Here is a 13735-nt window from a genome sequence, read left to right as displayed (position 1 = left end):
CACTTTGTGGACCAGGCTGGCCTCGAACTCAGAAATCCGCCTGCCTCTGCCTCCCGAGTGCTGGGATTAAAGGCGTGTGCCACCATGCCCGGCCGGTTTCTCTCTCTCTCTCTCTCTCTCTCTCTCTCTCTCTCTCTCTCTCTCTCTCTTTCTGATAGTCTTAGGAACTAAGACACTGCTCAGTTGCAAAACTGTTATAAAGTAGCAACAAAAATAAATTTATGGTTGGAGGATCCTAAGAACATGAGAAAAAAATGTGTTTTCTGATGGTCTGGACCCACACAGGTTGATAACTGCTGATCAAGAGAAAGGGAGGGAGTGCAGAGATCCTGGGGCTCTGTGCCCACCCCCCTGGCACTGTTCAAAAGTCTGAGGCTGTGCAGTGGACATGGCTCAGTGGGTAAAAGGCTTTCTACACAAACATGAGGACCTGAGTTCAATCCCCAAGACCTACATGGTGCAAAGAGAGAACTGACTTCAATCTCTGATAGTGCACTCTGACTAAAATGTACACACACACACACACACACACACACGCACACACGCACACATGCACACACACGCACACACACACACATGCACACACACACGCGCACACACACGCGCACACACACACGCACACAAACACACACACACATGGACGCACACACACATACACACACACGCGCACACACACATGCACACATGGACGCACACACACACACATACACACACACGCGCACACACACATGCACACACACACATGCACACAAACATGCACACAAATGCACACACTCGTACACTGAACAAAAATATTTAAAACAAGCAGAGTGGAAATGGCTGAAGCTTCCACATGCATAAGCATAACCCAGTGCCATAGAGTCACGTCACGAGGCTGCTCTGCTCCGTATCACACACCCTCTGCATCACGCACGAAAGAGGGTCCTTGAGCTTCAGCAGTTAAGAACACACATTGCTCTTGCAGAGGACCTGAGTGTGCTTCCCAGCACCTTTGTCTGATGTCTTAAAACCATCTGAGAGCCCAGCTTCTAGGGGTCCAATGGCCTCTTCTGGCCTCTGCTGCCTCCTGCGTTCATGCGCAAGCCCCTCCCCCACCCCACACATACACACAAAATTAAAAAGAAAACCAATCTTTATAAACGATATCTATTTTTTAAAGGCTGGCCGTGATCTGTCTCCTCTCCCTATAGTTCTGGATCATTCCAAGCATCCTCGGTAGCTCCAACCTCTACTTCCTGTCCGACGATGACTGGGAGACCATATCCGCCTGGATCTACGGCCTTGGCCTCTGTGGCCTCTTCGTCGTGTCCACCATTTTCCACACAGTCTCATGGAAGAAGAGCCACCTCAGGTACGCCTGGCCCAGTCCACTCATGGACACACACTCTAGACACACACAGTCAGAGGTGTGTTAGCGTTCATCTAAATGGGGGTCCCGAGGCATCTCCAAAAGCCCCCAGAATGGCAGGCGGCCTGGAAAACCGTTGCTCGGGTGGAGAGACAGAGGCTGGAGGGGGGGTCCCCATCTCTCAGCCTCTCCTCCCTAGGCAGTGCTGGGGTGCTGCTGGCTTCCGTGGGGGCGGGCACGCAGAGGCTGTGACCTGCCTGCCCCCTTCTCTCCCTGCCTTAGGATGGTAGAGCACTGCCTGCACATGATCGACAGGATGGTGATTTACTTCTTCATCGCTGCCTCCTATGCTCCTTGGTGAGTGCCTGCGCCCCCACCCCCACTGGCTGCCTTCCTTTCTCCTGCTTGAATTTGGGTGAGTGATCGGTGACCACACAGACAGGGGAGTAGATAAGAAGACATGCTCATCCTTACTCTTATGCCAAGAATTACCTAGTGTATCCTTCAAGAGCTGTTGTAGGCAAAAAAAAAAAAAAAAGAGCAAGTGTGAATGTCTGTGTATATGCAAATGCTTGTACATATATTAGCATATATTAACATGTATTCACAGATACAAGTGGATGCCAGTGGCTTTATAGATGTATAGACACACTTGCACATACTTGCAGATATGCATGTGATTTATTATTTTTTCATGTATGCGTGACTGAGTCTCATCTCAGCCTTGAATTACTTATGTAGCGGCGGCTGGCCTTGAACTTTTGGTCCTCCTGCCTCTACTTTCCAAGCGTCGAGATTGCAAGTGTGTAAGGCGGTGCCTGGCTTATATTTACGTTTTAGAAGCTTTACTTATTTCTGGGTGTGGTGGCACACGCCTTTAATCCCAGCACTTAGAAGGCAGAGGCAGGCAGGTCTCTAACAGGGTGTGGTCAGTGGGGCTACATAGTGAAACTCCTTTTCAAAAAATGTATTCATCTTTAATATGTTTTTATCCTCCCCCTCCCCCCCGTGGTTCAGGGAATCAAACCAGTTCTCTATCACTGAGCTCCACTTTCCCTCTATGAAAGGGGGAAGACATACATATATTGTGCATTATCAAGTGTGTATTTAGACAAGTGTGTGGGATGTGCTTGCAACCCCAGACTTTAGGAGGATGAGGCAGGGAGATGGAGAGTCTGAAGCCAGCCCTGGCTATACAGTGGGCTTCTCTCTCAAAAACAAAATAAAACCCAAAGTATCTGTGTGTGTGTGTGTGTGTGTGTGTGTGTGTGCCTGTGTGTGTGTGCCTGTGTGTGTGTGCACTTGTGCTTGTGTGTATGTGTGTGATGGGCATGTGTGTATACATATTTTATGTGTGATGTCCAATATCATCCTCTACCCTTCTTATCCTTGTTTGCTGAGGCAGGGTCAAGAATTCGAATGATCATGATTCTTCCACACAGAAAGCAGAGAGTGGGACCGGAGAGATGGCTCAGTGGTTAAGAGCACTGACTGCTCTTTCAGAGGTTCTGAGTTCAATTCCTAGCTACCACATGGTGGCTCACAGTCATCTGTAATGGGATCCGATGCCCTTTGCTGGTGTGTCTGAAGGCAGCGACAGTGTACTCACATACAAGAAATAAATAAATCTTTTTTTTTTTTTTTGGTTTTTTGAGACAGGGTTTCTCTGTATAGCCCTGGCTGTCCCGATACTCACTTTGTAGACCAGGCTGGCCTCAAACTCAGAAATAAATAAATCTTAAAACAACAACAACAAACACTCTATAAAGAAGAAAGAAAGCAGAGAGCTACTTTTTTCCACTACTGTGATGTGGGTATAACTCAGGCTTCTTTCACAAATGCTAGGTAAACATTCTCCCTCCCACTTTCTGAGGTGGGGTCTTGCTGTGTAGTCTTGGCTGCTTATGCATTTTGATGAGCAGATCCTCTCACTTCAGTCTTCCTGAATGGCTGGAACTACAGGTGTGCCACGCTCAGCTACTCAATGCCTTTGTGATGACAGTTACATAGTGAGCAGAGAGCTTCCTACTCAGTGTCAGATTCCTCCTCGTTATCATCATCACCCTCATCCTCCTTCTCCTTCTTCATCTCCCTCTTTTCTTTCAGTAGTTGAGAGCACTTGCTCTTGCAGAGGACCCAAGTTCAGTTCCCAGCACCCAACAGGACAGCTTACAAACACCTGTACCTCCAGGTCTAAGGAATATGGCACCCTCTTCTGGCCTCCACTTGCACCTGCACTCACGTGCAACACACACACACACACACACACACACAGATGCATAATTTAAATTCTTTCCTCATCCAAGGAATTCATTCCAGCAAAGAGTTAAAGGCTCTTCATCATCACCTTATTGTCTTTTTCTAAGCCGCCCTGCATGAGAAGGGGCTCAGCTCTGTCTCCACATTTACATGTAATTCATCTCATGTGCAAAGAATATAATCATGCTGTCTTGCCCTTCACCCTGGGCTGTGATCGATTCACTGACAAAAGCAACTTAAGGGAGAAAGTGTTTATTTCAGCTCTTGGTTCAGGAGAACAGCAGGAACTTGAAGAAAAGCGGTGCTACCCATCCTGGATGAGTCTCCCTCCATCTGTGCACATAAGTAAGATTGCCCCTCGCAGCCATCCTGGGCCCTTCTGGGTGATTCTAGTTGACAACTCTAACCACCACATTGCTATTCTTTTTTATTTAAATTTAATTATTTTTATTTTATGAGCATTGGTGTTTTGCCTCCATGTATGTCTGTCTGTGTGAGGATGTCAGACCTTCTGCAACTGGAGTCACAGGCAGCTGTGAGCCACCATGTGGTTGCTAGGAACTGAACTCATGTCCTCTGGAAGAGCCACTAGTGCTCTTAACTGCTGAGCTATTGCTCAGGCCATGTTATACTTCTTCCTCCCTTTGAAGATTCATTTTTTGTTGTTGTTGTTGTTTCAAAATTTATAAACCTTATTGTAAAATCTTGCTTAAAGAAAAGCACATGCCGAAATTAACCATACACAAGTCTACATATCTCAATGGGCTTCTCTAAGCTAGAGGAGCCATTTGGAATGGATGCTGTGGAGTGGCACATTTGTTATCATATGTATTTTTATGCATGTATCCATCACCCCAAACAGAATATCCATGGCCAAGTTAGAACCAGACAAACTATCATTCATTCATATATATATATATATATATATATATATATATATATATATATCCTCATTCAATATATATCCTCATTCATAGCTCAGGTTTCTTATAGCACTCCATTCTCCCCCATCCCATAATATTTAGCCTTGTTCGCTTTCCAACATACTATGTACTATGTATATACAAATGTATATAGCATAAACATATACNCAAGGGGCCCTCCCCCCTTGATCACTAATTGAGAAAATGCCTTACAGCTGGATCTCATGGAGGCATTTCCCCAACTGAAGCTCCTTTCTCTGTGATGACTCCAGCTGTGTCAAGTTGACACAAACCAGCCAGTACAGTACTGTATAAAATTATAAGACTTGAGCATGGTGCTATATATTAGTTAAACAGAACCAATAGAAGTAACGTAAAGTATGAAAGGGCCCATGTTTATTTCGGTATGCGGTGTATATGTATATACATGTTCTGGTACATATGTATGCATACACTCATGTGAAGGACAAAGGTCACATGAAGGTCTGGCGTCTCCCTTGTTTGGTCTCCACCTTATTTTTGAGACAGTGTCTCTTACTGAATCTATCACTATTCAGCTAGACTGGTTGCTGAGTGAGGGATCCTCCTGCGTCTGCATCCCTGTCATTGGGGATTTGGGGGGTTTCTGGGGATTTGAACTCGTGTCTTCATGCTTCAGTGTCTGGCACTTTACTGACTATCTTCCCAGCTGTGAGGTTCGTTTCTGTCTGGGTCTTGTCTCCTGTATGTAGCTCATACTGGCCTGAAACTGGTGATTCTCCTGCCTCAGCCTCCCGAGTGCTGAGATGACAGGCATGTGCCACCATCACAACTTTGCCAATGCAGGTTGTGTCGCGTTCTACCCCGCCATTGTGAAAGTCCTCGTTCCTCCTAGGCAGCCACTGGGGACTGGGCTGCTCCGATGTCAGCTTCCTGGGACAGTCTGGCCGTGTAGTGCTGGACCATAGCGGTTCCCTCAGGCTCTGCCCTTGGCTTTCTTCTCTCCCAGGCTGAACCTTCGGGAGCTGGGCCCCTGGGCCTCCCACATGCGCTGGCTGGTCTGGATCATGGCCTCCGTCGGTACCGTCTATGTCTTTTTCTTCCATGAACGGTAAGTGAGCTGGGGAGCCTCAGATTGGCAAGGTGTCCCTTAGTTTTTCAGTACTACCTACTCAGCACCCTCAAGTAGGTGAACCCAAGGATGACCCCAGAAATGTGAAGACCCAGCCTTGCTTGTGTCCTACCCTTGAGGAGGCCCGTGGGTGTGGCTATACACCAGGTCCCATGGCCAAGAGGGACAGATCACAGATCTCTCTCTCTCTCTCTCTCTCTCTCTCTCTCTCTCTCTCCCTCTCCCTTTCTTCCTCCTTCCCCCTCTCTCTCCTTGCCCTCTCTCTGAAGGGTCTACTCTGTAATCCAGGGTGGCCTGGTTCCACCTAGCTCTATCTCCCCAGTGTTGAGACCAAAGGTGTGTGACACTGTAGCTGGCCCAACATATAACATAACCACTGAGCCATCTCTCCAAACTCAAGCTTACTACTCTTGATTGATCTCCCAGCTCCAACGTAATAATATAGTAGCCTCTATGGTTTTCAGCATGTTGGTTTAAACAGTCTATACTTTTAATTTTTCTTTTTTTGTTTTTTTCAAGATAAGGTTTCTCTGCATGTCCCTGGCCATCCTGGAACTTGCTGTGTAGACCAGGCTGGTCTCGAACTCAGAGATCCCAGCCTCTGTTTCTCTAGTGCTGGTAATACTACTTTAAAATGCCTATGAGGGGCTGGTAATACTACTTTAAAATGCCTATGAGGGGCTCAGTGGTTAAGAGCACTGACTGCTCTTCCAAAAGTCATGAGTTCAAATCTCAGCAACCACATGGTGGCTCACAACCATCCAAAATGAGATCTGACGCCCTCTTCTGGTGTGTCTGAAAACAGCTATAGTGTACTTAGATATAATAATAAATCTTTTTAAAAAAAAATAAAATAAAATGCGTATGAGCTGGGCAGTGGTGGCGCACGCCTTTAATCCCAGCACTTGGGAGGCAGAGGCAGAGGCAGAGGCAGGCAGATCTCTGAGTTTGAGGTCAGCCTGGTCTACAGAGTGAGTTCCAGCACAGCCAGGGCTATACAGAGAAACCCTGTCTCGAAAATCAAAAACAGAAAACAAACAAACAAAATACCTATGAATAGGGCCTTTAAGATGACTCAGCCTGACGCAGGGGTTCATATCTTTAATCCCAGCATTTGGGAGGCAGAAGTGGATGAATCTCTGTGAGTTTGAAGGTAGCTTGGACTACAAAGTGAGTTCCAGGTCAGCCAGGGCTAGGTAGAGGAACTCTGTCTCAACCAACCAACCAACCAACCAACTAACCAGCCACTAACCAACAAACTAACCAACCAGCTAACCAACCAACCAACCAACAAAGATGATTTAGCAGGCTAAAGAATAAGGGTTAAAGAATAAGGTTAAAGAATAAGCAATTCTGTAGACAAACCTGAATTCCCTCTCCAGAAGCCACATCCTGAAGAAGGGAACTAACCCCTCCAGAAGGTGTCCTCTGACCTCCACACATGCACCATGATGTCTGGGTACATACACACACTTACAACAAAACCTACGGATGTTCTCAAAGTACTTGTCTTAATCAGGGTTTCTATTCCTGCACAAACATCATGACCAAGAAGCAGTTGGGGAAGAAAGGGTTTATTCAGCTTACACTTACACACTGCTGTTCATCACCAAGGAAGTCAGGACNACTCCAGAAGAGGGCGTCAGATCTTGTTACAGATGGTTGTGAGCCACCATGTGATTGCTGGGATTTGAACTCTGCACCTTTGGAAGAGCAGTCGGGTGCTCTTACCTGCTGAGCCATCTCACCAGCCCAGTGGCCTGGCTTTTATGTGACTGCAGGGATCTGAACTCAGGTCCTTGTGCTTGTCCAGAAAGCCCTTTGCCAATGAATCCATCTCCCTGGGCCCTAAGTCTTCCAAAAGAGCTATCATAAGAGGGTGGTGGGAAGATGGCTCTGGTGGTGAAGTACCAGTTGTTCAAGCACAAACCTAACTTTGCTCCCCAGAACACACTTTAAAAGCTGGGCACAGTGGTATAACCATCATCCTTCTGCTGAGAAGGTAGAGACAGGATCCCCAGGGCTTGCATTGCATGTCACCTGGCTTACCCGACTTGGCAAGGTCCAGGTCAATGAGAGAGCCTTTCTCAAGGTGGACAGCCCTGAGGAATGACACAAGAGGCTATTCTCTGGCTTCCATACTCACATGTGCACACACCTCACACAGATGTGCATCCACACACACATAGACACACACATGAAAGTCTTTGATTTCATCTATGTGAATCTGTATGAAAGTATATGCACATGTGTGTGTAGGTGCCCAAGGAGGCTAGAAGAGGCTGTTAGATCCCCTAGAGCTGGAGTTGTAGATAGTTGTGAGCTGCCCACGGTGGGTGCTGGGAACCCAATTAAAAGTGCTCTTAACTGTTGAGTCATCTATCCAGCACACTGTCCAGATTTTTTTAAATGACATCATAGGTAACTTGACCTACTGACCTAGTTCACACATCACCTGTCTTCCCTACACAGTATTATCTGATAATGGGGAAAGGCATTAAGAAGTTATATACTCTGAAACCTTTTACTACCATGGAACTAGAATAAGAGTCATTAAATGGGATAGGAAAGAAAATCTGGAGAATCATCAGAAAATAACAAAGTCCTGCATCCACAGAGTCCTAGGGATTCCAGAAGACAAACAATCCAGAGTGGCATAGGACTCAGTTGATCTAGTAGTTCAGCACAATTGCTGTGGGAGATGGTGTTGGGATTGATTAGTAATGTCTGCATAGGCCACACATTGGTGGCACAGAACCCCCATTGTCTATTGATGTTGCTGAGTAGAATCTGTGCCAAGGAGTGTCAGTCACACTGAGAAGATCCCCTCTTCTTGCTGTGCTGGTTATCAGCATCAGAAAGTCGTGTGCTCTTACCCTCCTTGGAAGCTTATCCTAAGGTCACATGACTTGTCTTTCCAGGTACAAGCTTGTGGAGCTGCTTTGCTATGTGGTGATGGGTTTCTTCCCTGCCCTAGTCATCCTCTCCATGGTAAGTCTCACTTGCCCATCATGAGGACTCCAGTCTGATGGAGGGAACACGTGCATTAGCAAGACCTGTCTCTTGAGACTATCAATAAAGCCCTTTCCTGTGGCAGCAGAGGAAACAGTAGCCCAGTGGGTCTGTGTGCTCGCCTAAAGGGGCAGAAAACATGGAGATCTCACCAGGGAAATGGAGCATCCCTTGTGCCCAACTCTAAGCTTAGGCCTCCATAGTCTATAAAGGCGACCAGACAGTTCAAGCAAGGCACTGATCATGGTGCATGTCATGGCATTCCTGCTAGGAAGCACTGGATGTCATGACTACTATGTGGCTAGTATTCAGCTACAGTACTCTTGAGGACTGGGCAATACATGTATGTGTGTGTGTGTGTGTGTGTGTGTGTGTGTGTGTGTGTGTGTAGAAGCATCAGTGCCTTGGAGCAATTCACAATGCCACCTAAAATGTTTTAGTTTCATTTTTTTAAAAAAGATTTATTTATTTATTATATGTAAGAACACTGTAGCTATCTTCAGACACCCCAGAAGAGGGCATCAGATCTTGTGACGGATGGTTGTGAGCCACCATGTGGTTGCTGGGATTTGAACTCTGGTCCTTTGGAAGAGCAGTCGGTGCTCTTACTCACTGAGCCATCTCACCAACCCTAGTTTCATTTTTGTTGCTGTGACAAAAAGTGCCTTTAGAGGGCTGAACTGAAAAGATAGCTCGGAGCTCAGTGGTTAAAAACAGTTGCGGCTCTTACAGAGGACCTGTGTTTGTTTCCTAGCACCCACATCAGGTGGTTTGCAAAGGCCTTTAACTCCAAATCCAGGTGATCTGGTGCCCCCTTCTGGCCTCCATGGACATTGCTCACAAGTGGTGCACATACATCCCCTCCCATATACATGCACACAACTAAGAATAAAATCATTTTTATAAAGCAGTTTAGGAAAGGGTTATAGTCCATCATTGAGGGGAGGCCAAGGCAGGAATTAGCAGCAGCTAGTCACATCCATAGCAGAGAGAAATGAATGCATACTTAGAACTCAGCTAATCATCACTACTGTTATACAGTTCAGGACTCAATCCAGAGAATGGAGCTGGTTGTTTTTAGGACGAGTCTTCATACATCAATGATAATAATCAAGATAATCTCGGAATGGAGAGATGGCTCAGTGGTTAAGAGCACTGACTGGGGGCTGGTGAGATGGCTCAGCAGGTAAGAGCACCCGACTGCTCTTCTGAAGGTCCTGAGTTCAAATCCCAGCAATCACATGGTGGCTCACAACCATCTGTAATGAGATCTGGCGCCCTCTTCTGGAGTGTCTGAAGACAGCTACAGTGGATTTACATATAATAAATAAATAAATCTTAAAAAAAAAAAAAAAAAAAAAAAAGCACTGACTGCTCAATTGCTCTTCCAGAGGTCCTGGGTTCAATTCCCAGCAACCACATGGTGGCTCACAACCATCTGTAGATGCTTCTGGTATATCTGAGAGCCACATGTAGCCCAGGCCACCATCAAATTCCTTATGTGGACTAGTCTTCCTTCTTGAAGGCTGAATAGCATTCGCATGTCCAGCTTTCTTCTCTGTTTGGTTTATATTGAGTACAGCTTGGCCCTGCTCTGTAGCCCAGGCTACCCCTGAGCTCCTCCTGCTCAGTGCTGTGGTTGCAGGCAGGTGCCACTTGCCCAGTCTCCAAGAGACTTTGTCGTGGCTGTTTGAGTCATAGAAAGACAGGATGCTAGAGCCTGACCGACCTAAAGATCAGATCCTCTGTGTCAGTAGGATGTGGGTGGCTCCCAGCACCCACATGAGGCAGTCCAGATACCCAGAACTCCAGCTCCAGGGTGTCTAGCGCCCTCTGCTGGCTTCCTCGGGCACCCACACACAGCACACACACACACACACACCCCAAATTCCTTTTCTCCTCCATTGCTGAAATTCCTTTCCCTGGGAAGATGTTAAACATCTATCCCTTCTCCAGGCTAGGCTTACTTGCAGGGCGGTAGGCGATGGCTTATGGGCAGACATGTAGGTGACTTTAAAGCAGCCACACTAAATGTCTGCACCCAATATGCATGACTCCCGTGTCCATGTAAGTGGAGTCTCCCTCCATATTCTGTGCCTATATCCTCTAGCCCTTCTCAGAGACTCCAAGGCTCTGGGCGATTAGGGCAGAATTGCATATCACTGGTTGGGAGGGATGGCTGGATGCTCAGGTGAGGGTCCCACGTCTCTCCCCGACCCCTCTTTCCAAGAGCGAATGGCAGCATTCAACAAGTCCAGTTGTTGTGATCTTTGCAGAGCAGGCCCAGCCAAAACACCTGAGGATGGCAGCAGGTTGGCTTGGAGGATGGTTCTGGGAAACATCCCTTCGTCCAAGCCTCCCACTTTCTGTCTCTGTGGACTTGGCTACTTTGGGACAGTCACATTTAATGGTAGCTGTCCTCTTATGCCTAACTTACTTCACTTAGCACTGTGTCCTTGAAGCTCCTCCATCCACACCATTGCTTGTGTCCAAACAGCCATCCTTTTTAAGGCCGAATAACATTCCGTGGTATGGGCACACTGACTCTGTATGTGTGTGTGCACATGTGCCTGTGTGTGTACGTGCATGTGTGTGCATATGAGTGCAGCAATGGGCACTGAACCCAGGGCATTGCACAATCTAGGCAAGTGCTCTACTATTTGGCTGTATCCCCAGCCCTCCTCCTCCTCTTCCTCCTCTTCCTCTTCTTCCTTCTATCCCTCCTCCCCCTCCTTCTCCTCCTCCTTCTTTTTGTAGGGTCTCAATATTTAGCTTAAGTTCCCCCATGAACTTCCTATAAGACCCTATTATAAAAGTAGCTTTTGAGATTTGAAGGTCAGTCTGTTTGTTGAGGCAGAGCCTTGTGTAGCCAGGCTGACCTTGGACTTTTTTTGTTGTTGTTGTTTCTCTGTGTAGCCCTGGCTGTCCTGGAACTCACTCTGTGGACCAGGCTGGCCTCAAACTCAGAAATCCACCTGCCTCTGCCTCCCAAGTGCTGGGATTAAAGGCGTGCGCCACCACCGCCCGGCAACCTTGGATTTCTAATCCTGCTGCATTTGCCTTCTCCCAAGTGCTGGGCCTCTGAGGGTCCAGTTTGCCATCATCAAGCAATTGCAGATTTGGGAAACTGAGGTGGGAATATTTGGTAGCACCGCATCGAGACTTCCTAGGGGATCTGCACTTGCCCTCCACGTGTATGTCCTTTTGTCTGGGTGGCGGGGAATGACTGCTCTTCCCTGACTTGTCTCCGATCCTTTTCTTCAACAGCCCAACACTGACGGCATCTGGGAGCTGATGACAGGAGGGGCCTTCTACTGCCTGGGCATGGTGTTCTTTAAGAGTGATGGGAGAATTCCCTTCGCCCATGCCATCTGGCACCTCTTTGTGGCATTTGGTGCTGGTACCCACTACTATGCCATCTGGAGGTACCTCTACCTGCCCAGCACACTGCAAACCAAGGTGTCCAAATGAGTGGCCCAGACTCCATGGGTCATTTGGATTTTGGGATCAAAGCAACATGGGAAGTGAACTGTGCCAAGATCTGCCTGTCTTTTCCTGGATGGAATTCTTCATGGGTCTAAGGGCCCTTTCGGTGACAACCAGACCACCTTTTGAATCCCCAGCAAGGAAAAAAATAATTAGCCCTTTCTATGGAGGAGAAATTAATTCAGTACTGTGTTTCTACTTTAGATAACTTTTTTTTTTTACTATAACCAATATTAACATCTTCAGAAAAGGGCCAAATAGGGAAAGATCATCCAGAAGGTAATTTTTAAGGTTCTGAGGGCCTCCCTTTCTGCTTCAAGAGAAAGTGACTTAGCATTATAGATGACTGATGGGGAATATCCCTGACCATGGTAGGCATCACCAACCAATTGCAACATGCATGTAGCAGTAGAATTCAACATAGTGTCCCGTGCAGACATTACTAATTGATTCTGTGCTCATGATGGAACCTTTTGGCTGGCCTGGTGTGTTAGGAGACGGGATCACAGCATAGCTATTAGAAGTCACTGTATGGAGGAGCATGCTTATCTCTGGACACCATTACCTTCAACTCCCTTCTGTCCGTATTTGAGGAAGTTCTTGAAGCGAGCTGTTTGGAGGCAGTGCAGGAAGACCAAGGCATACATTCCAAGCAGCTCCTGACACTCTGTTCCACCATGGCTGGCTCTTGGTTCTAGAGGAGCTGAGATCTGGAATGAAGATGCGACTACCTGGCCATTTTTTTTCTCATCTCAAAGAATCTGGAGAAACGATCACCAGAGGGGCTTTTTCTCGGTGTCATGAGATGGCTCTCGGAGGCCCCTCTGATGGCCCTAGGAGCAGGGTCTTCCTCTATCAGAATGGGTGGAATGTCTTCATCCCTCGACCTCTGAAGTGACCTGTCTGCTAAGAGCATGGCTCCCAGGGGCCTGTCCTCAGCCACCTCTATTCCTGGGCTAGCCTCATCGTAAGATGCCACCTGGACACTGGCTGAGTATTGGAGCAGCTGGCCTGACTCCTGACCTGAACTGACATTCCAGACTCTCTGCAAGAGTCTGCTGGAAATCCAAGGTCTTACTCAACAACTGCCAGCTAGATGGGTGTGGGCAAGGGTGGGTCAAGACAGGGTGCCTTATACTTTGTTCTAGCACATTCCAAGATATTTCAGGGCTTCAGCACCTGGAATCCCATATGTCAAAGCCAGTATTAAATCAAGTTTATGCATTCCTCAGAAAGATGGAGCCAGTGAGCTTTAAAGCTTTAAGATTGTTTTTGTTTTTGTCTAGCCTGCTTGTGCACATGAGTGTCTGTCTGTATGAACATATGTGAGTTTCTCTCTCTCTCTCTCTCTCTCTCTCTCTCTCTCTCTCTCTCTCTCTCTCTGTGTGTGTGTGTGTGTGTGTGTGTGTGTGTGTGTGTGTGTAATAGAACAGGACTTCCAGCCCCTGTTAACCATCTTGGGTAACCCTGCCCCATGGATTTCCCCTATATTTCCTCCAATTGGGGGTCAGGATTCAGAGAAGAGGACCACAGTGTAGAGAGCTGGCTGCTGTGTGAGATGGGACCCTAGGGCTGCGGGGAGTGGGACATCTGGAA

The 13735-nt window shown here is 47.2% G+C and overlaps 1 protein-coding gene across 1 annotated transcript in view; it reads left to right on the top strand.

Moving 5' to 3' along the window:
- Window positions 1-13374, top strand: part of Mmd2 (monocyte to macrophage differentiation associated 2) — a 46901-nt gene extending 33527 nt beyond the window's left edge. The window contains exons 3-7 of the mRNA XM_021186869.2: window positions 1191-1351; window positions 1631-1705; window positions 5519-5620; window positions 8563-8632; window positions 11921-13374. Coding sequence (XP_021042528.1) covers window positions 1191-1351; window positions 1631-1705; window positions 5519-5620; window positions 8563-8632; window positions 11921-12124 — 612 coding nt within the window. The 3' untranslated portion in view covers window positions 12125-13374. The remainder of the gene's footprint in view (window positions 1-1190; window positions 1352-1630; window positions 1706-5518; window positions 5621-8562; window positions 8633-11920) is intronic.
- Window positions 13375-13735: the final 361 nt, after the last annotated feature.

This window comes from Mus pahari, chromosome 23 (genome assembly GCF_900095145.1).
Source record: "Mus pahari chromosome 23, PAHARI_EIJ_v1.1, whole genome shotgun sequence".
NCBI lineage: Eukaryota > Metazoa > Chordata > Mammalia > Rodentia > Muridae > Mus > Mus pahari.
The sequence above is the reverse complement of the archived record's forward strand: the minus strand, read 5'-3'. Positions and strand labels throughout refer to the sequence as shown.